Source organism: Arachis hypogaea, chromosome 6 (genome assembly GCF_003086295.3).
Source record: "Arachis hypogaea cultivar Tifrunner chromosome 6, arahy.Tifrunner.gnm2.J5K5, whole genome shotgun sequence".
Taxonomy (NCBI): Eukaryota; Viridiplantae; Streptophyta; class Magnoliopsida; order Fabales; family Fabaceae; genus Arachis; species Arachis hypogaea.
The window spans coordinates 101,341,588-101,365,401 of record NC_092041.1 but is presented as its reverse complement, the minus strand read 5'-3'; the positions used below and the strand labels follow the sequence as shown (position 1 = coordinate 101,365,401).

The 23,814-nt window shown below is 31.4% G+C and overlaps 1 protein-coding gene across 6 annotated transcripts; it reads left to right on the top strand.

Moving 5' to 3' along the window:
- Window positions 1–1,984: 1,984 nt before the first annotated feature.
- Window positions 1,985–9,303, top strand: LOC112697162 (uncharacterized). Of its 6 annotated transcripts, XR_011862537.1 has the most exons (10): window positions 2,065–2,548; window positions 2,938–3,017; window positions 3,492–3,685; window positions 3,821–4,035; window positions 4,129–4,458; window positions 6,708–6,842; window positions 7,451–7,509; window positions 7,787–7,843; window positions 8,184–8,276; window positions 8,716–9,303. XR_011862537.1 is itself a non-coding variant. In XM_072197422.1 (9 exons), exons 5-9 carry the CDS (start codon window positions 4,434–4,436, stop codon window positions 8,796–8,798), a joined length of 393 nt encoding a protein of 130 aa, XP_072053523.1. In that variant the 5' UTR covers window positions 1,985–2,548; window positions 2,938–3,017; window positions 3,492–3,685; window positions 3,821–4,035; window positions 4,129–4,433; the 3' UTR covers window positions 8,799–9,303. The 6 variants fall into 6 exon arrangements, 5 of the variants coding, with proteins under 5 accessions (XP_072053523.1, XP_072053524.1, XP_072053525.1 ...); XM_072197422.1 differs by lacking the exon at window positions 7,451–7,509 and having other exon boundaries at window positions 1,985–2,548; XM_072197423.1 differs by lacking the exon at window positions 7,451–7,509 and having other exon boundaries at window positions 2,986–3,017.
- The last annotated feature ends 14,511 nt before the right edge of the window (window positions 9,304–23,814 follow it).

The window sequence follows — 23,814 nt, the reverse complement described above, 5'->3', positions numbered from 1 at the left end:
TGAACCATATGAAAGTAGTGGGGATCAGCATGCCAAACATATTTGGGTCATTAGCTAGCCAGTGTGGTGGGTACGAGAACGTTAATTTTTCAATTAAGGATATGCATAATCAAGTTGCGAAGCGAAGAAGACAATTACCTGATGATTTAACCTCTGCAGTGGCTTACCTGAAAATGCTAGCAACAGGGGATCAAAACTTGTTCTATAATATTGAGAAGGGCAGAGAATGAGCGTTTCGGCAAATTTTTTGGCTGTGATGGCCGGTGTCAGTTGAACTACGATCTGTTCAGGGATGTGCTAGCATTTGACGCCACATATAAGAAGAATAGATACAGATTGCTGGTGGTAATATTCTCGGGAGTTAACCACCATAATCAAACCGTTGTATTTGGTGTTGTAATAATTTCGAATGAGAGGAAAAGCACATATGTGTGGTTACTAAAACAGCTTCTCATAGCAATGAAGGGAAAGACACTAATTTCAGTAATTACAGATGGTCATCCATCGATGACTATCGCTATTTAGGAAGTGTTTCCGAATGCACATCATAGGTTACGTGCATGGCACTTGATGCGTAATGCAACAAGAAATATTCACAAACCTCAGTATACGAAAATGTTTACAAAGTTAATGCTAGGTGATTACGAAGTTGGTGTGTTCGAACAAAAGTGGGAGGAAATGGTTGGATGCTTTAGAGTGGAAGATCGGGAATGGATATTAGATAAGTATGGGAAAAAAAACATGTGGACTATCGCTCATATCCGAGGAAAATTTTTTGTTGGGTTTAGAATGACTTCAAGGTGTGAAATTCTACATGTTGTCCTCAAAAGATATGTTAAATCACGCCATAATTAGACAGAATTTGTTCAACACTTCCAGCGTTGTTTGAGCTACATACGGTACAGAGAGGATTTGGCAAACTTTAAATCATCAACTGGACAACCTGTGATGCTGACACACTTTCAACAATTAGAAAGGCCAGCAACTATCATTTATACCCGACAAATTTTTATGTTGTTTCGTTCAATGCTCCACAAGGCCAGCACATTGAAGGTAATATATGAAAAGGAAACAAGTTCTTGCAAGATTTATCAGGTGTCAAAATTTTACAAGTTTAACATGATATGACATGTGTCCTTTCATGGAGAGCAAGATGAAATTAAATGCTCATGCATGAGAATGGACTCCATAAGTATTCCATGTAGTCATATATTAGAAAATTATTTTAATTTTTTAATTTGTTTGTGAGCAATATATATATTAATTATAATCACAAATTATGTTATTTCAAATTAAATGACTTATATAATGGTGATCTCATTTATTGTTATAAATGCTAAATTGAATAAGTCATTATTACTTTTTATTTGGAATTAAATGAGAATAAAACTAGATATTATTTTTTGTTCTTTATATAATTATCTTCTGGATTTTAAATATATTATTTTTTGGACTTTAGATACTATTTTATTTGGATTTTAGGGTTTAATGGGTGCCATACTCAAATATAAATAGTGCCTTTAGAGTTTCGGTCCCAGTATACCAAAACTGCCTAGGGATACAAAAGACTTTGGTTGAAAAAGATCGAAAAAATTACAAGATTTAAATCCTTCCATCAGTTTCTGACTTTTATAAATAAAGATACGTTTCTGTATTATATTATATTTTTTGATGATTCAGTATAGATAATTTGAGTTAATAAAATTATTTATTCCAACAAATGGTATTAGAGCTATTCATAATTTAATCATCAAAATATTCAATTTATTATTCCTTTTGAATTAATATATGTATATGCGTACATCATATACATTTGGAATTTTTTTTATGCTGTAAAATTATATATATATTTTAAACATCTTTACGTTATGACAATGCATATAAAGGAATATATATTTTTGTGTTCCTTAATCAATATATGCGTTTATTATGTATGTGTGATTATGCCTATATCTATACATACTAGAATTCAGGAGGAAACATCACCGACGTGGATTTTTTTTGGATTTTTGAGTTTTCTTTAAAATAAAAAATAAAAAGCACATGGTCTGAGTCAAAGAAAGTGGTTTCCTTTCACATCACTCTCAGTCACTCTTTTTAACTTTTCATCTTCTTTGGTGAACTCTTCAAGACACCATCTTCTTCCTCTTTCACCCCATTTGGACAGCTTGATCGTTGTAGTGGAAAGCAGTGTCTCGACCGGCGTAGGGTGTTCGACCAAGAGGCGCAAGATGAACGGCGATAGACCGGTTCTTCCGATTCTTGAGCATTCAACTTCTGTCATCATCGCCATCCCCTACGGTGCTGCCGTTATCGACTTACTGGCGCCGCAATGGGCTTCTTCCTTTATTGTTCTGAGATCACCAATCGTTATGATCCCCACCCACAGTCCTCACCGTAGCTACTCGAATGCATCATCTGAGAGCACAATGATGGCAACGACGCCGGTGGGATTCTGGGGACTCTGAACGAGTGACGCTCTTTGGAACCTCAAGAACCTGGTTGATACATTCTCCTCCTCCTCCGAGATCAACCGGCGCACCCTCATGTACGGATCTTTTCGAACCCTGCTTCTGAATTTTTTTTATCTTTTTTTAATTTAGGGTTTTCAGCTGCGTTTTCTTTGGCCAGGCTTTGCGCTGTTTTATTTTATAAAAGTTAACTTATATCAAGGCTAATAATTGTCAGTTGCATCCTGATTCCATTGAATAGGTTTCGTTTCTTATGGGAGTTGCTAATTCATTTAGTTCTATTTTGTGTTTGAATCCTGTATTTCGTCAATTTTCTATTTCTTTAATAAGTTGATGTTGCGCTTTATAAACTGATAGAGTGATAGAATCATAAATGCTCTTTGCAAAACTCATCAATTTTTGTGTGGAAGGTTTTTCATTCAGCATAAAGCTGTTGAGTGATGTTTGTTGTTTTATAATGCTTCAGGTATTTTTGTCTCTTTCATTTGATGAAGATCTTGGGATGTAATTGCAGTGATTTCGCACAGAAGCCTCAAGGAGGATCAGGTAATACAGACACCTCAGCCCCATTTTGATTTCTATTTACTCAGAAGTTTTATATTTTTGCTGTCGTTTTCTTCTGTATTGGATATGTATTCTTTGATTGGTATCTATATGATGTGGATATGTTTGGGTTAATATGTTATTTGACGTGTTATATAATTCACCAATAGTAATATTTGATATGAAGTTTTGGTTGCAATGAGTTCGATGGACACAAAAAATAATAATGGATAATTATGAACACGTGGAAATCAGAATCTTAGGAGTGTAAGGAACAACATAATATTTCTGTATGAATTTATTTAGAAACACATTTAGGTCTGCACATCAATTTGATTCATTAAGTGCGTGCTTAGTTTTTAAACTTTAGGGGATCATTTGAAATGTTTCAGGAATTTTTTAATTGAAAGTTGCTTTAATTTAAGCTTGCAACGGAGATGATGGCTGAGTGATTGATATTGTCTTTGGTTTTAACAGCTGGAGTACTTGGAGGAGAGGAGGATTAAGGATCTTGTGAAGAAGCACTCGGATATGAATGCTGGGTTGGGTAGTTTTGCTGTAGCTATTCAATCTCCCAAGTTATGGGTCATGAACGTTGTGCCTACCATAGCTGAGAAAAGTACCCTGGGGGTCATATATGAGCGCGGCTTGATTGGCATTTATCATGATTGGTATCGCTTTCTAGCTTCTTTCTCGGGTTATATATATTGCATCTTTTCGTTTAATGTTGAAATATATGATATAGCTGTATGAATCTTATACTATTAGTTGGATTCCTTATTTATGTTTGTATTTTTCAAATTCAGGTGTGAAGCCTTTTCAACATACATATCCAAGGACATATGATCTCATTCATGCCAATGGCCTCTTTAGTCTGTACAAGGATAAGTAAGTGTTTGTTCGGTCAAACCACTATTCAACATATTCAACGAAGGAAATAAAGAAATGAGGTTAGGAAGAAGAAGAGGTGAGGAAGACAGAAAAATAGCTATGGCTTCTGATTCTTCACCCATCAACAATGGTAGGTAGCTCTCTTCTTCTTCTTCTCTTTGGTCTTCTTTCCATTTTGTAATATTTTGTATTTTATTTTTTATTTAAACCTTTTTGGTTTCAGGTCCTTCATCTCCAACAATTCCCCTTCAACCTCAACCGGCAACACCTTCTCCTCCCTTGGCGATGCTTCTCGCCGCAATCATCGTCGTTGAACTCTTCCATGACATCCGCCTTCGATACCCCGCCAGTGCATTGTTCCCGGTTTGCCGCAGCCACTGATGCTCCACCTACTCCAATGTGATTCAGAGGCTCCTGAAGGATTATTCTCCGGTAGATAAATTTTCGATTCCGACACAAAGTTTCATGAGTTTTGTGAGGAGTTTTATCAGTCTGTGAAGAACAGGGGAGTGGCAAATTCGGGGATTGATGAGGCTGAAAGTTGAAGACCAAGGTATGGTGGGTTAATTCTATCATTGATTTCCTTTTATGATCTTTTCCTTTTATTCAAAATCAATATCTCTGGAGCTTTATATTTCTATACAAAAAATTAACAGAAAATAGCTAACAATTTTTTCTGGGTTAACTGCATTTTCTTTTCTCTACCAATTGAATCTAATTTGCTATGGTTATTGTAGCTTGTGTTTTGCTTTTACATAAATATTAGGAATTATGTTGGATTATTTATCAGAGGTATTACTATATTAATCATTCTTGCATGGCTTTATATCAAGAATTATGAGGAATCTATTAGTTTTCTTTCAAATGCCTTCTCTGACATCGATATCAATTATCAATATCTATTATTAGATACTAGAGATTACAGATTAAATACAGTTGGATATAAGTTTTATGTCTTGGAAGGCAATTTTCTTTTATTTAAGTGAAAGAGCTAAATCAGATCATGGGTTAAAGGTCATTTCATTTATTTAAATATGCTAATATATCACATTAATTGAGATAAGTATATATGAATAGTGTACTTTCCTCTTGAATGAGAATGAGAATATCATACCCAGTATCTCATCAGCTATGGCTAAGTGAATAGCCTTTTGAAATTTTTAGTGGTTGATTGCTGTGAAATTTAGGATGAAGTCATTCTTAGGGTAACTGTTTATTCTCAGTGCTCAGAAGTGTTTATGTAGAGTTGTCAAATATAGTCTAGGAGGTTAGGACAGTTAAGGTAGGTAGTTTTTCTCTATAGATACAAGTTCATTTTGATAGAAAGTAACCTTGAAAATTGTGTAGTTGATGTGATTGGTTAGGTACACGTTTGTTGAATTTTATTATTGTTATGGTCTTTGGTGTGAGACAGAATTCTTTTCATGTGATTTCAAGCATGTATGCTATTTATTAGGTTATGCAAAGTTGTTTTAGATGCATTAGGAGAATGTCTTCATTCATTCTTTTCATATTATACTTCACTTTTCCTCTCTCTGTTTGACTGAGAAAAGAGTTTCATCCTTCTCTTCTCCTCATTTTTATAAAAATATTAAAGAAGAATGTAATATGGTTCTGTCATATTCTCCTATTGTTTTTCTTTAATTTCATATCCCTCTTTGTAATTTTATTCAATTTCTTGAAATTTCATTATGTTTTGGTGCTTTGGGATCTGTATTCGGGAGCCATGCATAGATGACTTTGTGATTCCCACAATTTCATTGATTTATTGCTACAATCATGTGATTTTGATATGAATGTGGTTTATATGTTCATTTTCATTTATGAATAATGTGGTTCCTTCATATCATCATATGTTCTACTATCTATCTGTTCAAAATCAGTTCTTTTATATATCCTATGTTTTTCTTGATAATTATGGTTGGATTAGGATTATTGTTATAAGGTTATTGGTTTTGCACATTGTCATGCTGATATCATTAGTATATATGTATTACGGTGTTTAGGGTATAAGTTTCTTAGTTAATTCATCTTCTCATTTTATAGTTCATTGGTCAGTTTTGAGTGGTAATTAGACGAATTTGGTGTTCTTTTATTCTTAGTAATTTGGAATTAATAGCTGTGATGGGAGTTGGTTTTTGTCAAAGTGCTCATCAAATTATAGTTAATTCAATTTCTCATTTTATACTTCATTGATCAGTTTTAAGTGGTAATTAGACAAATTTAATGGTTCTTTTTTAGTAATTTAGATCTAATAGTTGTGATGGGAGTTGATTTTTGTTAAAGTGCTCATCAAATCATAGTATGTATAGATTGTTTCTCAATCAGTTCTAGGGAGGTGAGGTTGTATTTTTATTATTATATGCTTCAAATTGTTGAAAATATAATGTGAATTCCATTCTTCTGAAGTTATGATGGGATGTTAGTTTGAATGATGTTATTTGTGATCTCATCTTATTCTTTTATACATGATTCTGATGTCAGTCAAAGTTGTTGCTTCCTCATTTTATTTTGTCAGTTTCGAAGTTATGATGGGATGTTGGTTTTTGAATTTTTCTTCAAAAACAAAAAATGGATTGGATGTGGTTAGGTGGGGAAAGTGATTCTCTTCCCTGTTTTTCAGTGTACCCTCACATGAAAAGTCAGATTTTGGTGGTTTGGTGGGAGAAATGACATCATCTTCTATAACAAATACTACTATCTTTTATTATTCTATCAAAAAAGTTATTTGGTTAATGAGAGTAGGTATCGTTACTTGTGACTAACTTCCCTTTGTCATTTGTTGCAAATCAATCCCATCAGCAAGTACTTTCATGGCCTCTCTGGTTATAGGTTTTCTTTCAAAAAGGAAAAACATTCCCCTTCTACAAATCACGTCAGATCTCCTGCTCTTCATTCTTCGGATGGATGATTATCAGCCTTCTGCATATTCGATTGGTAGGTGTTGATTGCTGTCAAATTTTCGATGATGTGATGGTCATTCATACTGTTTTGCCTCATAATCAGTGCTCATCCTTCTTTCTAGCGTAGTCCTTATATATGTATACATTCCCTTAAGAAATATACCCGCCAATGAATATATCAATTCCACTTTTGATTGGTTTCAAAGTGAGTCTTATATACACAATGATCTTTTATTTTTTTCCTCCATGGTTCAAATTTTTTAATTTAAATCCTGAATTGGTTTCATTTCTCTGTCTATAAATTGGATCCTAAGTTTCACAAGTCTGTTGCATTACTTCCATGCTTTAAGAATATTCTGAAAAGCCTTTCTACTTATTCTGATTTTATTTTTTGAAAGTGAGGGTTATAAGTGTATGCAGTGAGAAAACAAGTTATACTCCTTCATTCTCATTCATTCCCTTCAAATGAACTTACAGGGGTTCTTTGATTTCTTTTTTTTTGGGTTATATATAACTGAAGTGGTGTCTAAAAAGGAAGTACTACTTTTTTCGAAATACCATTATGGTGAATATTAGTTGGTTCTAAATTTCTTTAGCTTGGTTAAAATTTCATAAAATGTCTCAATCTTATGCTACTGCAAGATTATATAGAAAAAATTATTTGAAGAGAAAGAGAGGACAACAAGTTGAAGATAGAAGAGGTCAGTTTTGCTATATTCATTTTTGGGTTTTTCTGAAAGAAATTAAAATTTACATCTTTTCATTACAGATGTTTGTTAATATTATAAAATTGGTGTTCAATTAATATTATTGGTTGAATTTCTATGCTTTATTGTTTGATGTTGTTCCTACTTCTAATGTTTCTCTTATTTTAAGTTCAAATATATTGGTATGTGGTATTTATTAACCTACCTGTTTAATTTTTTTGATCTTCCCATAGTTTTAGTTTTACATTTAAAGTTCTTTTTTTTTCTTTAGAGGGATCAATTATTTTGCAAGATACTCCAATTATTAATGCCAATTTCATATTATCAGGTATGACTTTATTATTTCAAATTTTCTAATTTCTTTGTTAACTTAGAAAGTATAGTTATTATTTACATTATTTTTTCAATTATTTTAAAATATAAAAAGGACTCTTTTCTAATTATTGTTATCATATTTATATTTTTTGTCTATTTATTTTGGTTTATATATTTTATTATTGAATTAATTTTTGTATATTTTATTTTTTTATGTTGTTTATTATGCCTTTAGTTATTAATAAATTCATAATTTATGATTATATGTTTAAATATTTCTTTGATGTGTATATCTTTATATTTGATTTATTTATAATAATTTTTTTTATTTCATAATAAAAACCCAAATCAAGACGACTCTGAAATATATGATCCTACTGTAAATTCTTGGAATGAGTTTCGGTCTCCTGTTGATCATCCACTTTTTTCACAAAGTGAAATTCAAGGTATTTCAGTATACTTATAATTGATTTATTTATAGAGTTTGCATTTTTCGTATTAATTTAGATATAATCTACTCATTCAGTATATTTAGTCACGTTATGTTCCTTTTATAATTTCAATATTGTGGTCGTAATAAATTTTATATGACATTTTTTTACCAAATATAATATGATAAAAAATAGTATTCATTGGTTTTAAATACTTTCAATATAAGTGTCTCAAATTTGGTTAGATTAATATTATTATTAAATATTTATATTTTCAATTTGTAGACAATGAATATCCAGTGAATAATTTCTGAATCTTTAATTGTTTTACTGGTATATTTTTTTAAGTAAAAAAAAATTAACAACCATTTAAGTCTTCATTTAATATCATTTTTTACTTAGTTAAATCTGTAAGGATTTGTTTATTATTTAAATTTTTTGTTCATTTTTGTAGGTTGTCTCGATATTGGTGACTCTGTGTATAGTTGTCTATATTGTGGTGCGTCGTTTTGGTTACTAGAGCGGGTTGAAAAATAGTCAAGAATTAATCAGCCTCTTTTTACACTTTGTTGTTTTCAAGGAAAAATTCAATTACCGTATCTTCAGAAAGCTCCAGATTTATTATATAATTTGATTCATGGTCATGATAATAAGTCTTTACAGTTTCAGAAGAAAATTCGGTATTATAATAGTATGTTTGCTTTCACTTCTCTTGGTGGTAAAGTAATAGATTCAGTGAATGATGGAACTGGCCCACCGCAGTTCATCATAAGTGGCCAAAATTATCATAGGATTGGAAGTTTATTACCTCAGGCTGGTCAAGTTCCGAAAGTTGTCCAATTATACATATATGACACAGAACATGAGTTAACGCATAGAGAAGGAATATTTGGGTACGGTCAACTCTTACAAAAATTTTGTTATGATTGTTTGTAATTTTAATTTGTTTCTTTTATTTTCAATTTAATTTTTAGTTGGTAAAATACTAATATGGATGTAATTTTGATTATTATAATCAAAATGTTCGTATCTTATTGTTTAATTATTGTTGTTAAGATTCATTCTAATTATAAAAAATGCATGTTTCTTCATTTTAAGTAAAATTAGTTAGTAATATTGTGTTACTATTTTCCTTAATTATAGGCAAAGTTCAAATATAGATAGACAACTGATAATTGATTTGACCCAAATGATTGATCAACACAATCCCATAGCACAGTCATTTAGAAGAGTGAGGGAATTCCATGAGAATCACCCATCTGAGGTGTTTTCTTTGAAATTGTTTAGTCAAAGAGAACGTGATCGAAGAGTTTATAATTATTATTATCGTTTTAATTTTGATTTTTTATCCATTTTATTTTTCATTTATATTTTTGTGGTAAATTGCTAAAAGATAATTATAAAAAATAACAAATTAATGGATTACATGCTTACATATATAATCTTTTCACACTTTTAACTAATTGTATTTACTCATTCTAATTGAAATATCAAATTATTTATTTTTCATATCATGTACAAGACCGTGCAATTGCACGGGTCTTCACACTAGTATATATATATATATATATATATATATATATATATATATATATATATATTGTGTGTGTGATTTTAGTATTGTTTTAGAATAAATGTTATTACTGCCATTTGGATTGCTTTATATATATATACTTTCGGCTTATATAATTTATCGTATCGATTTTTTTTATATAGTAATTGATTTATTCTAAAACATTAGCACAAAGTATTATTATAAGTGTCTCATTTTTTAATTATGAGTGCTATTAATTTGGTATAAAATTAATTAATTATCCTTTTGGATATAATTTACCGTACTAATTTTATAAGAATTGATTTTAATCCTAACGGATCAAAAATTTTTGGTACATGAGTTATAATTATATTTTTTCTTTAAGGTCTCAAAAGATACCATTAAAATTTAATTCTTTTTGAAATTTAAATATTTTTTTGTTGTTACATAAAGAAATTAGTAACAATTTGGATTATTATACCATCTATATAAAGATTTGGTTTTGAAATAGATTGATTAAACATTATGCTTCCAAAGTAGCCTCTTTTGTGAAAATTAATTTATTCAAAACATTAGGAATATGGTGATATGTAATTCATACGAATATTGGTCAGTCCAAAGAAAAATCTATATTTGGCTAAATTACATACACATATTGATGGTAAATACAAGTTTGGGTAACTAATTAAGAATAAAGTAATTATTTATGCGAACAATAATCAGCCCAAAGGAAGTTTATTATTTGGCCAAATAATAAGCATTGCACACTTTTGTTTATTTTTCATTAATTATGCGGTCAATAATCGGTCCAAAAGAAGGTTATTGTTTAACCAATTAATAGAAAATATATGCGGTAATAAATAGGTTGCGAAGTTTAAGTCTCCATATGCGCATTAAGTCGGTCCAAAAAAAGGCTTCATGTGTGACAGGAATGTTGACAATATTTTATTACTGCAATGAGAGTATCACTTGTAGTTAATTTTTCTATCCAAAGATTGAAAATTAGTGTTGTTCTAGATATCTAAATCTGGATCATTTCCCATTATTTAACTAATGTTTACTGCATGTTTTTTTGTTCTAATCCAGAAACTATGGCTTTAGCTACCAATGTTTCTGCACAAATTAGCAGTATTCCTATGCTGAATGGTTCAAACTTTAAAGTTTGGAAGGATACCGTGGAGATTGTCCTCGATTGTATGGATCTAGATATAGCTCTTCGAGAAGAGAAACCCACTTCCACTCCAGAAAACCTTAATGAGGTTAAAATAAAGAAGTGAGAAAGATCCAATCGAATGAGCATTATGATCATGAAACGCTCAATTCCTGAGGCGTTTTGAGGCTCAATTACTGAGGATAAAGATGCCAAACAGTTCTTAAAGAATGTTGAAAAATTCTTTACTAAGAATGAAAAGGCGGAGGCAAATAGTATTTTGAGCAAACTTGTCTCCATGAGGTATAAAGGTAAAGGGAACATAAGGGAGTACATTATGGAAATGTCTCATCTTGCTTCAAAATTGAAAACACTAAAGTTAGAGTTGTCTGAAGACTTACTCGTGCATTTCATTTTGATTTCCCTTCCTGCACACTTTGGGTAATTAAAAGTGAGTTATAACACTCTGAAGGACACTTGATCCTTAAATGAGCTTATATCTCACTGTGTGCAAGAAGAAGAGAGGCTACAACAAGATAAGACTGAAAGTGCTCACATGGCTTCATCTTCTCAGTATAAAAGAAAGCGTGATACTATTGCGGATATGCCTTCTCAGCAGAAAAAAAAAAGCTAAGAAACAAGATCAAGTTTCAACTTGTTTCTTCTGTAAGAAGGTGTGACACATGAAGAAAGATTGTACCAAATATGCCACTTGACGTGTAAAGAAGGGTATAATTCTTACTTTTGTTTATTCTGATGCTAGTTTAAGTTATGCACATGTTGATACTTGGTGGGTAGATTCTACTACTACTATTCATGTAAGTGTTACTATGTAGGGTTGCCTGTGGAGTCGACCGCCAAGTAATGTTGAAAGATACATCTATGTGGCAGACGGCAATATAGTTGCAGTCGAAGCTATAGGAACCTTTAGATTATGTTCCACGAGTGGATTTTACTTGGATTTATTAGAGACATTTTATGTACTGTCATTTAGACGGAATTTAGTTTCTGTTTCTTGTTTGGACAAATCAGGTTATTTTTTGTTCGTTCGAAGACAACAAAGTCAGTCTCTTCTATAATTCGAATAATATTTGCTCTGGTCATTTGGTGGATAATCTATATAGGCTTGACTTAAATTCCTATAATAATAAAATATTGTAAACGGGTACAAAACGAAAACTAAATGAGAATTCGGCATCATTATGGCACAAATGCCTAGGTCATATCTCTAAATAGAGAATTCAGAGGCTCATGTTGGATGAAATTCTTGGACCCCTAAATTTGGCGGATTTTGAAGTCTGCATTGAGTGCATAAAAAGAAAAAGGATAAACAAAAAGAAATTAGGTGCCGATAGAGCTAAAGATGTCTTAGAACTGATACATACCAATATATGTGGTCCATTCCCTACTGTCTCTTGGAATGGACAACGGTACTTTATTACGTTCATAGATGATTTCTCTCGTTACGGGTATCTATATTTAATTCATAAAAAGTCCCAAGTCTTGGATGTTTTCAAGTCTTTCAAAGATGAAGTTGAACTTCAACTTGGAAAGAAAATTAAAGATGTCAAATCTGATCATGGTGATGAATACTACGGAAGATATGATGGTTCAGGTAAACAACGTCCCAAGCCTTTTGCTCTTTTCCTAAATGAATGTGGTATTATTCCGCAATACACCATGCCAGGCAAACCTAGCATGAATGGTGTTGTAGAGCGAAGGAACCGAACTCTTAAGGACATGGTGAGAAGTATGATTAGTCATTCTTCCTTACCTGAATCACTACGGGGAGAAGCCTTAAAGACCGCAGTGTACATCCTTAATAGGGTGCCAAGCAAAGCAGTTAACAAAACCATATGAAATTTGGATTGGGAAAATGCCCAGTATAAAGCATTTGCATATTTGGGGATGTCCAGCTGAGATGCGACCTTATAGGCCGCATGAAAGAAAATTACACTCAAGGACAATCAGTTGCTACTTTGTTGGTTACACTGAGCGTTCACCGGGGTACAAATTTTACAATCCTACATCAAGGTCTATTTTTGAAACGAAAAATGCGAGATTTCTTGAGGATGTTGAGTTTGGGGGGAAGGAAATATTAGAAATGTTGCTTTTGATGAGGATTCTATAATTGACAATGATCAGGATCTTGTGCCTATTATTGTTCAAGATATAGTTATAGTACAAGAGCACAATAAGAATCCTGCTGTAGATCCAGTTACAGTACAAGAGAACAATGAGAATATTATTGTTGCTCAAGATACTACTACAGTACCGAAAAATAATGAGAATCCTCCTCAACCTCAACCCATACAGCAAGCTCAACAACCTCAAGAAATATCATTAAGGAGATTCAATAGAAAAAGGAGAAAATTTATCTATGGTCTCGAACAAGCTTCCCGTCAATGGTATCACAAGTTTAATCAAGTCATTACCTCATATGGTTTTGAGGTAAATATCATAGATGAATGTGTATACCACAAGTTCAGTGGGAGTAAATACATCCTTTTAGTCTTATATGTTGATGACATTCTACTTGCTAGTAACGATATAGGCTTGTTGTATGAAACTAAGAAATTTTTATCGAACAAGTTTGAAATGCAAGATCTTGGTAATGCCTTTTTTGTATTAAGAATCAATATACTAAGAGATCACTATCAAGGTATTCTTGGATTATTACAAAAGAACTATATCAAAAAAAGATTTTAAGTAGATATGTCATGAAAAATTGTAGACCAATGGACACACCCGTAGCTAAAGGAGACAAGTTTAGTCTCAAGCAATGCCCCAAAATGATCTTGAGAAGACAACAATGCATGAGAAATCTTATGCATCAGCATTAGGAAATTTAATGTATGCTCAAGTCTGCACATATCCTGATATATCATTTATAGTGGGAGTGTTGGGTAGATATTTGAGCAATCCGGGCATAGATAATTGGATAGATGTTAAACGCATAATGCGTTATCTAAAGAGAATAAAAGATTACATGCTTACATATCAGAGTTAAAAAAATTTGGAGATCATTGGGTACTTTGATTCGGATTTCATGGCATATGGTTGCGAAACTTTGTCACTGAATTTCGTATAGTAGATGACATTGAAAGGTCATTAAAGATATTTTGTAACAATAAGTCAGTAGTATTATACTCCAATAACAATAAGAGCTTGACAAAATCGAAGCATACAAACATCAAGTTCTTAGTTGTCAAGGAGAAAATTTAAGAAAAACAGATTTCCATAGGACATATAGGAACAGAGTATATACTAGCAGATTCAATAACCAATGAATTTATCCCTAAAGTCTTTCATGAGCACACTACTCGGATGGGTGTCAATATTTGTGATGCCTTAGTTTAGTGGGAGTTTATTTTATGTTATATGCTCTATGACAGATATTGAATTATTTTTCTGTAGAATTATGTTGATGATTTATTTCATGTTGTGTGAAATGTTCATTTTACAACATTTGTTTTGTGTTTAGTCTCAATAAAGTTTTAAAGTTGGACCAGCTAGAAATAGACATGCATGAGATCACTTGGCATGTAATTTCCATATTACTCATCCAAATTTGATCTATGTCGTTAAGTATATTAGGATGGTGATTGTCGTGATTTAGTCACGACATTAATGTGATAAAAGCTGTGGTAGTTCCATGTCTAATGTATGAGATGGACTAGATTGTTAAAGTAATGAGAGTAATAACATTCAGATGCGCGCATAAAGTTTATAAGATGTGATTATGTCAAGAAAGAATATATGTATAGCCCAAGTGGGAGATTGTTAGGAAATTATTTTAATTTCCTAATTTGTTTGTGGGCAATACATATATTAATTATAATCACAAATTATGCTATTTCAAATTTAATGACTTATATAATAGTGATTTTATTTATTGTTATAAATGCTAAATTGAATAAGTCATTATTACTTTTTATTTGAAATTAAATGAGAATAAAACTAGATATTATCTTTTGTTCTTTAGATAATTATCTTATGGATTTTAGATACTATTTTATTTGGGCTTTAGGGTTTAATGGGTGCCATACTCAAATATAAATAGTGCCTTCAGGGTTTTGGTCCCCAATATAGCAAAGCCGCCTTTGTTGCTCTTTCCCCATTAGAAGAGTCACAATTCAGCTGCCTAGGGATACAGAAGGCTTTGGTTGAGGAAGATTGAAAGAACCACAAGATCCAAATCATTCCATCAATTTTTTACTCTTATGAGTAAAGGTACGCTTCCGCATTATGTTATATTTTTTGGTGATTTAATATGGATGATCTGGGTTAATAAAATTATTTATTCCAATATTATATACTTGCTGTTTTGGGTTTTCTAGACATTGTGGAGCTGCCAAAATCATTAGTTCTGCGAAGATGGACTAGAAAAGCAAGGAAGGCATTAATGGATATGATGACATAGGTGGCTTAATGGAGGATTCCTTGGCTATCAGTTGGCGTGCATGTTTGACACATTGGTGTAAACAAACTATGAACGAAGGGTGCCTAAAAGGGGATCTATTTAATGAATCATGAGATGCATTAGTAAATATATTTGGTTTAATTACTTTGTTGGTCCCTATAGTTTCGTGAAATTTTCAATTAGGTCCCTATACTTTTTCTTTTTAATTGGGTCCCTGCACTAATTTTTTTTCAATTAAGTCCCTCTTAGTAGTAATTGGCTTAATTTTATAGGGACCCAACTAAAAAAAAAAGAATTGGTATAGGGACCTAAATAAAAGGAAAAAAAGTGTAAGGACCCAATTAAAAAAAAATTTGGCGCAAGGACTCAATTAAAAAGAAAAAAAGTATAGGGACCTAATTAAAAAATTTCGCGAAACTATAGGGACCAACAGAATAATTAAACCAATATATTTTCATGGTAAATATAATTTCATGGATTAAGGCTAATAATCTCGCTACCCATTTTGAAATAAGTTGTTATTCCCCGTTCGAGCTCAAATAATTTCTATTAAAGCATTATTTTCGCATCATTCAAAATTAAAAATTCTAATTTATCAATCACAATAGTTAGAAAAAAACGGAAAATAAAATAAAAAAGAATATTTGACCTTTCGTTTCCTTTGCACTACCAAATTTTGCTGTTCAAAAATAGATAGCGGTTTCGATTTTGCGGGGACACGTGCAGCAACTGGCATGCTTGATACTCATACTGCTTCTCCACGGGATACTTATGCATCCATTTTAGAAGTTGACATGTGACGTGATCGTTGCACACCTTTGAACGCCTACATACAAAATTCGGGCATTATAAACTGATCCCTTTTACAATAATATATAAATTCATATGGATGTGCAATGATTTTACCTCAACCGTATTTTGGAACCTGGTTCTCCTTTCACCAGGTCCAGGGAACCATGGCTTTAATATTGGTTTCGCCTTCCCTTTTTCATTTGGCTGGGGTGATATTTTTTGGCGTTTCATAGAGGAATTGCTCTGTTGGACAGCAACTTTGCGTGGATCTTGGCGGGTTATAGTTGTTCAATCTAGTTCCATGACATCATCCTCATCATCTGACACGTCAAGACATATATTTGAATCCATATCCATATTAAATATTGACTTGGGTCACTCTTTTTGTGATTTTCCGTACTTTTGCATGTCTTATGAAGGGTGGCGATAGGATTGGTCTTGCTGTTTTTCAAAAGTCTTTCACTCTCCTTCAACTCAGGCTTGACATAAATAGAATACTATTGTTAGCTCTTTTGATGTCTTGCAGGTAACAGATACAACATAGATAATTTAAAACACAAATGCATTGAAACTTAAAAATAAGACACAAATATTTGTTGGTCTTACATGCCTCTAAATCAGCCATAACTCTTCTCTCAAAAGAGTTCATCAGAACACTTGGTGGTGCACACGAGTCGGGTAAACTGAACCAATAATGATAATAATAATAATAAGATATAATTCAACTAATAGTAGTAGAAAAAATAACAATGAAAGTAATGAATTGAGTGTAGCCTTTACCTATGGCTATTATTTGTTGCCATTGATCAGAGCAATTCTCCTTCTAGTTTTTTATCTCTGAACAAACTCCTTTCTTGTAAGATCCCGTCATATACACTCCTTTAATCCATTGATATCATCTTTGCAAACTTTTTTTCAATATCAGTAGAGATATGACATAATCGGTCCATTAATAGAAATTGATTTGATTTCTTAATTGTAGATTTATTTTCCGATTTATTTTTCAAAATCTTCTCAAATTAAGGTAATCAATCAATAAAAGAAGAATGTGAATGCGTGATTAAAGGAGATGAGAAGTTGTAATTACCTGACAGTGCATGCACCATGATGATGATGAGTTGCTGCATCATCGTCGCCATCTCCCACGCCGGCCATCTCCATGGTTGCGGTGTTTCCATTTCCCTTTCTGTTCTTGCATCAACTATTATAGATCTTGGGCATGATTTATTTTGTCTTCACATTTTTTAAGTTTCTTCCCTGAGACTTGAAACATATCATATGATTAAGTCTTGGGAAGAGCAAACAGATGTCTCTCGTTGTTATCTCGACAAAGCTACAAAGAGGATGAGGAAATGGATAGATAAGAAGAGGAGGTATGCAAGCTATCAAGTGAGAGATAAGATAATGATTAAACTTGTTTCACAATAATTCAAAGCCTTTCATAAGGTTCGTAAGAATTTTGATATGCAAATATGAAAGGTCATTTGATATCATTGGACGTGTTAGGGAGGTTGATTACAAAGTACAACTCTCTCACTCTATCAAGATCCATCCAGTATTCTATGTAAGTATGCTGAAACTATATCATGGAGATCAAGAGGAACTGAGCAGAGGTGACTAGAATCGGACTCCACCCGTGGTAATTAGATCATTCGATAAAGAGATCGAAAAAATCCTAATTAATCAAGTTGTGCGACAAAGAGGAGTAACACCAAGTATCCAATATTTGATCAAGTGAAAGTGACTCCCAATAATAGAGGCTAATTAGGAAGCTTGTGAAGATCTGTGGCAATTCTAAGAACACTTAGAGCGCTATTATGCACAGAACGTAACAAAAACATCTACGCAATAAGTGAGAGAGAATGTCATGGTAAAGTTTAGGATGTTATATTTAACAGTATTTGTATAATATTTTAAAGTGTTTGAGATTGCTTTCGATGATTCTGAAATATTTTAGAATGTCCTAAAAGATCCTGAAATGTCTTAAAAAATTCTGAAAGACTAAAAAATTATAAAATATTATAGAAGAGTGTGGATATATATAGAAATATAAAGAGTAGTGTAGAATAATCTAAATATATTTAAAAAATATGATAAATAAGATATTTGTAATAAAAATTTTGAACACTTAATTTAAACCATTAATTATATTTCATTATAACCATCAACTAAAAAATTAAATGACTATAAATAAGAGACCAGAGTTAAAATTCGAATATAAAATTAATTTATAACAAATATTTAAATAATATAATATTCTTTTCACTTTTTTTTCTTAGTCTATTGCTAAATATTTATCCAAGTAAAGTGATAATTAGTTCCCTGAGGATTTCGCGTTTGGACAAGTGAGACCCGGAGGAAAAAAAAAGTAACAATTAGATTCTCCAGAAAATGAAATATGAACACGTTACATCTTTCTGTTAGTAAGACTAACAGCACCTCTGACGTGGACTGTTAATGTGATTGAGGTGTCCGTTAACTGCCACATTGGAATTACTCTAAGGCTGCGTTTGTTTTTGGAGACAGGACAGGACATGACACTAAGAGAGAGACAATAGAACGGAGACACTAAAAATTATTTGTTGTGTATTGTGTTTGGATACGATGGACAAGACACTAATGTAATGTCCTGTATTATGTTTGGATAGACATGGACAAAACTAAAATATTATGCGAAATGACTAAAATAGCCCTGTAATTCCAAATTTTTTACATCAAGTATAAATTAATTTAATAAAAAACAAGAGTGTGTAGGAGTATAGAAAATTACAAGAAGAATTGGTTTATGAACCAATAAGATAAAAATGGTATTAAAGTAACAAAATTAAGAATAAATAAAGTAACATAAAGTAGAAGAGTGAATTAAGTCTTTATTAATACAACATGCCATAGAGAAGAGAATAAACGATAAAAAGGAATAAATTAATTATCCAGTTAAGTAAGAAATTCTACCAAAAAAAGAGAGTATTTAAAAAAAAGAACGCAAAAAAAGAAGAACTACGATGTAGAGAAGAAGCTAAAATAAGAAGAGATAATAGTAGATTAATAAAAAAATATCTATGGATAGAAAGGGAAAAATTTTTGATAGAAAAGTCCATGTCCACTTTCTCAAATTCCGTATCCATCATTGTTTTTCGTACAAGAGTGTACACAAAAATATAAAATAGTGTCTTGGAGACAATGTGTTTCGTGCCTATGTCTCTGCCTCCAAATACGTTTTAAACATTTGTTGTTCATGTCTCTATGTTCTGTCTCAAAAAACAAACGCTACCTAAATGATGAGGATAAATTGGTCCTTTTATGTTATTTGATTTTAACATGTCCCAAATCCTAATTGTCCAAAATCTCCAATTCTTCACCCTGAAACAAAATCTTAGCTCAACACAGAATGAATAACACTGGAAGCTCCAGAAGCATGAGGCGCCAAAGGGAAAGGAATGAAGGCAACGATTGAAATTATAGGGCTGACTCAACACATGGAAGAGGCTCCAGCAATAAAATCATTCCCAAGTGTATCTGTCAGCTATATGCAACAATATACAAATCTGGAACAGTAGAGAATCCAAATAGGTTATTCTTAGGGTGTCCAAACTAGAGGGTAATTGTTAATTCAATTTATTTTTATTTTTTGAGTTTTGAGTATTCCATTGAATTGAAATTCATGTTTGTCTTTCATGGTATATTTTTTGGTTCTTATTACAGGACAATTTGCTATACTGCAAGTTCTTTAGATGGTTGGATGATGTTATTGGAGATGTGGAGGTTCAAAATTCTAAACAGGGAAAGAATAGATTAATTGATTTGGAGGAGAGAATTGTGAGATTGAAAATGGATTGTATAAATCAGAAAACTTCAAGCAAAATTACTAATAGTAGATTTAGGAATGTTGTGTATTTTATGGTTATTTTTTTAATTGCAATTATTGTGAATGTGTAGAGCAAAGATGCTGGGTGAGTTAAATTAGATAGCTCAGCCATGAATATAGTAGTATTTATAATTGTATTATTATGAATGCAGTAATGAATAAGTATTTTTGAATCATTGTATGATCTATGATGGATGTTGGTGTTAATGAATATAATGTTCACATCGATGAAATAAAAAAAAGAAATCACATAACTATAATAGGCATAAGAGAAGAGTATTGTTATATTATCTAAGCTTTCAAAATATTGTTTCTACAGGAGTTCATCCAAAAAGAGACTGAACAGTTGTTTGTATTACTAAATAAAAAAAATCTACATGAAAATATTATGATAACTATACAATATATTGTGCCTAATTCAAAACAGGATGTAAGTCCAAAGAAAGTTTGCACAAAATACTAGACAATCATATCCAAAATACACAATCGATCATATCTAAAATACTATAGTTTCATCCATTCAAGACTTCAACTAAGACTTAAATCTAGGGGTGGGAATGAACTGGAATATTCTTGAATCTGTTTCTGAACTTGTTGCAGCCAGAGTTTTTGCAGAAATACCATCAGTTGAATTTGTTGTTGATTGTTGTGGTGGAACTTATTCAAGCCTTACAATTGATTGCTTTTTTCTAAATAAGGCTGGATTCAGTAGCTTAGCAGCAGAGAATTTTAATTGGACTTGAGTTGGAGTTCTAGCAATAGAGTCAGAAACCATTTCCATGTTTTTTTGGTTTCCGATGTAACCACAGCATAAGCCACCACATAGAAATGATTATTTGAATCCTGAGCCACAATAGATAATAATAGTCCCCCATAATAACCCTTTAGAAAACACCCGTCCAGCCCAATCAATGGGCGACATCCTGCCTTGAAACCTTGCTTACATGCATCTAGACAAATGTAAAGTCTATCAAATAGAGGAAGGGATTATGGAATTGGCTCAACTCCTAACAAGGTTGTGTTGCCAGGATTGCTTTTCAATATCTCAGCCAGGTAATCTCTTAATTTGCCATACTGTTCACTTTTCTTACCAATAACTAACTCTCTTGCCTTCTTAAGTGCCCTTTGCATACTCTTGTAGTGAATTTGCATGTTATAATCCTGCTTTATATGTTCTAATGCTTCTTTTCGGGTGAGCTTTGGCTATGTCCATAATCGCTTTTCGATTTTCTTAGTAAGTCGTCTAACATCTGTCTGATTGCTTTCAAAGTCCCGATTGCATGTATACTCAGGAAAACAAAGTCTTAATTTGGAAACAATCTTCACTAGAAATAGGGGGATCACCAGCTTCATCACACCCTATAGTATCTTCATCACCAAGAATATGATGCTCAAAATATATATAGAACTCCTCACACTCATTGTTTTGCATCTTGTGCTCCCTTAAAACATTGATCTCTAAATCTCCAAAAATAGGATGCAAACCGGCTTCAAAATTAATAGCATTCAGATTAAACCACATCATTGCTTTGTAATCATCGTATCCCAAGCTTTTGAACAATTCCTTCAAGTCAAATAAGTTCATAAGGTTCAGATCCATCTCTCGAAACTTCTCAACTAACCCATCCCATAACTCAACTTTCTCCATTTGTTCCTCACAAAATTTTTTCCACGGTTGAACATAGGAATAGAAAATTCCTCCATCTGCTAAGTTGAAACACAGTTATCATTTGAATCAATTGGGACAACAATTAACGAAAGAATTAGGAACATGTTTGTCTTTTTTTGATTATGATATAAAGTGATACTAGTCTTTCTACTAATCATTAATTTCAGCAATCATAAATAAATAAACGAAAGCCCCAAAAATAATAACAAATGCATAAATAATTCTAAATGTGGCAAAATATGTATGTAAATAAGTTGAAAACTATGAGACCACCATGCTTTGCAGAAGATTAAACAATTTGTTTCAAACAATGAGATTACCATGAAAGGAACTGACAAAGAGATACACTAATCGACAAAAGCATCAACATTTTTTACTTGAGACGAGGATGTCTCCGCTAACACCGATTCTCTTGACGACGTCTTCTTTTTTTACTAGTACGTTGAAGAAAGAATCGTGACTTTTGTTATTGCAGAACCAAGACTTTTTGACTTCATCTTCTCTCTTAGGGTTAATAAGTAAAAACAGAATAACGAGAGGATAAAGGCAAAGTAAAACAAATATAAACGAAGTGAATTTACAAAACGATGTCGTCTAACTGCAAATGTGCCAAAAACGGACACGTCGGTTTCATGTAATGAAACAGTAAAATAACTGTTTCGTTTTATTACATGGACGGATTAAAAGATGTAATGTGTCCAACACCTCATTTTCTGAGTAATGTTTATTTTCAGAGACAGGACAATGAGACATGGATACAGAGATACAAAATCGTGTTTGACAGATGAGACATAGACATAAACATTGTGTCCAGAGATTCTAAATTAGTGTATTTTGTGTTTATGCTGATAGAAAAGACACAAAGACACTAATAAAGGACAATTTATTTTTTATTTTTTTTCATTATTCTTGTTAATTTTTTATAATTATATATTTTTTATTAATTTTTTTCTCAAATTTTTTAAATAAAAAAATAAAAAATTAAATTTTCATAATTTATTCTAATTTATTACCAAACAAAATCTAAAAACACAAAATTTTATATCTTTATTTTTTTATCTTGTTGTTAATGTCTTATTTTATCCTCCTCTCACCACCCTAATTATCATAATTTTCTTTTCCAGGATCTAAGGGTGTATTTGGCAAACACGTCAGAGAGGAGAGAAGCACGTTTGAGCTTCTTGAAAGTTTCACTTTTTTGTTTGGCAATTTTTATCTTCCCGCAGAAGTGATTCTGCTTCTAAACGCACGTTTAGGAAAAGCTAAAATTTGTAGCTTCTGCGTTTCACTTTCATGGTTGCTTGTTGTCTTTAGAAAATTAGGTGAAATTTTATTTCTTTTTTACTAACCCTACCCTTCATTTTCTTCTATAAAAAGATACTAGTAACTATTACTTTCATAATAATTTTTTGTAATTCTTCTTACTTCTTCATAGTTATTCGTTCCAAATTTTTTTCATTAAAATAGTTTAAATTTGTTTTAATCACTAGCAAATTAAATATTTTAATTTTTTTATTATTTTTAATACTCATTTTTACATTTTAATTTTTATGTTTTTTATTGTATTTTTTACTTATATTTTTATTTATACGAGAAATATTTTTATATTATTTGTGTAGTGTTCTGATTTCTCATGTTATGTTTTTATGAGTTTTTTTAATTATTTATTATACTATTTTTTATATGTATATTTTTTTATAATTTTTTTTTATTTTTGTTTGGCTTTTTTATTTATTTTATTGTATTTCTTTTATTCATATGACAAATGTTGTTGACTTTTTTTAGGATATTTTTATTTTTTTTATATGAATTTTTTTTATCCTTTACTGCATTATATTTATGTTGTGTATTAAATTTTTTATTTTTTTTAATTTTATTCATACGAATTTTATTTACTTTTTGTTATATTTTTTTGTTCATATGATATATGTTGTTAATTTTATGGAATTTTTATTATTTCTTATGTGTATGATTTTTTTCTATTCTTTGAAGTACTCTACTTTTATTTTGTATTAATTTTTTTATTTTTTATTTTGACTTTATAAAATTTGTAATTGTAATTATTATATACTACGTTTATTATCAAAATTTTGTATAATATAAATTATGATCCTAAAAAA

Coding starts and splice junctions, on each gene's coding strand:
- LOC112697162 (XM_072197422.1), top strand. CDS start 4,434: ATGAGGCTGAAAGTTGAAGACCAAG. Junction 6,843..7,786: donor GCCTTCTGCATATTCGATTG/GTAGGTGTTGAT, acceptor TTTTTTCTTTAG/AGGGATCAATTATTTTGCAA. Junction 8,277..8,715: donor TTCACAAAGTGAAATTCAAG/GTATTTCAGTAT, acceptor TCATTTTTGTAG/GTTGTCTCGATATTGGTGAC.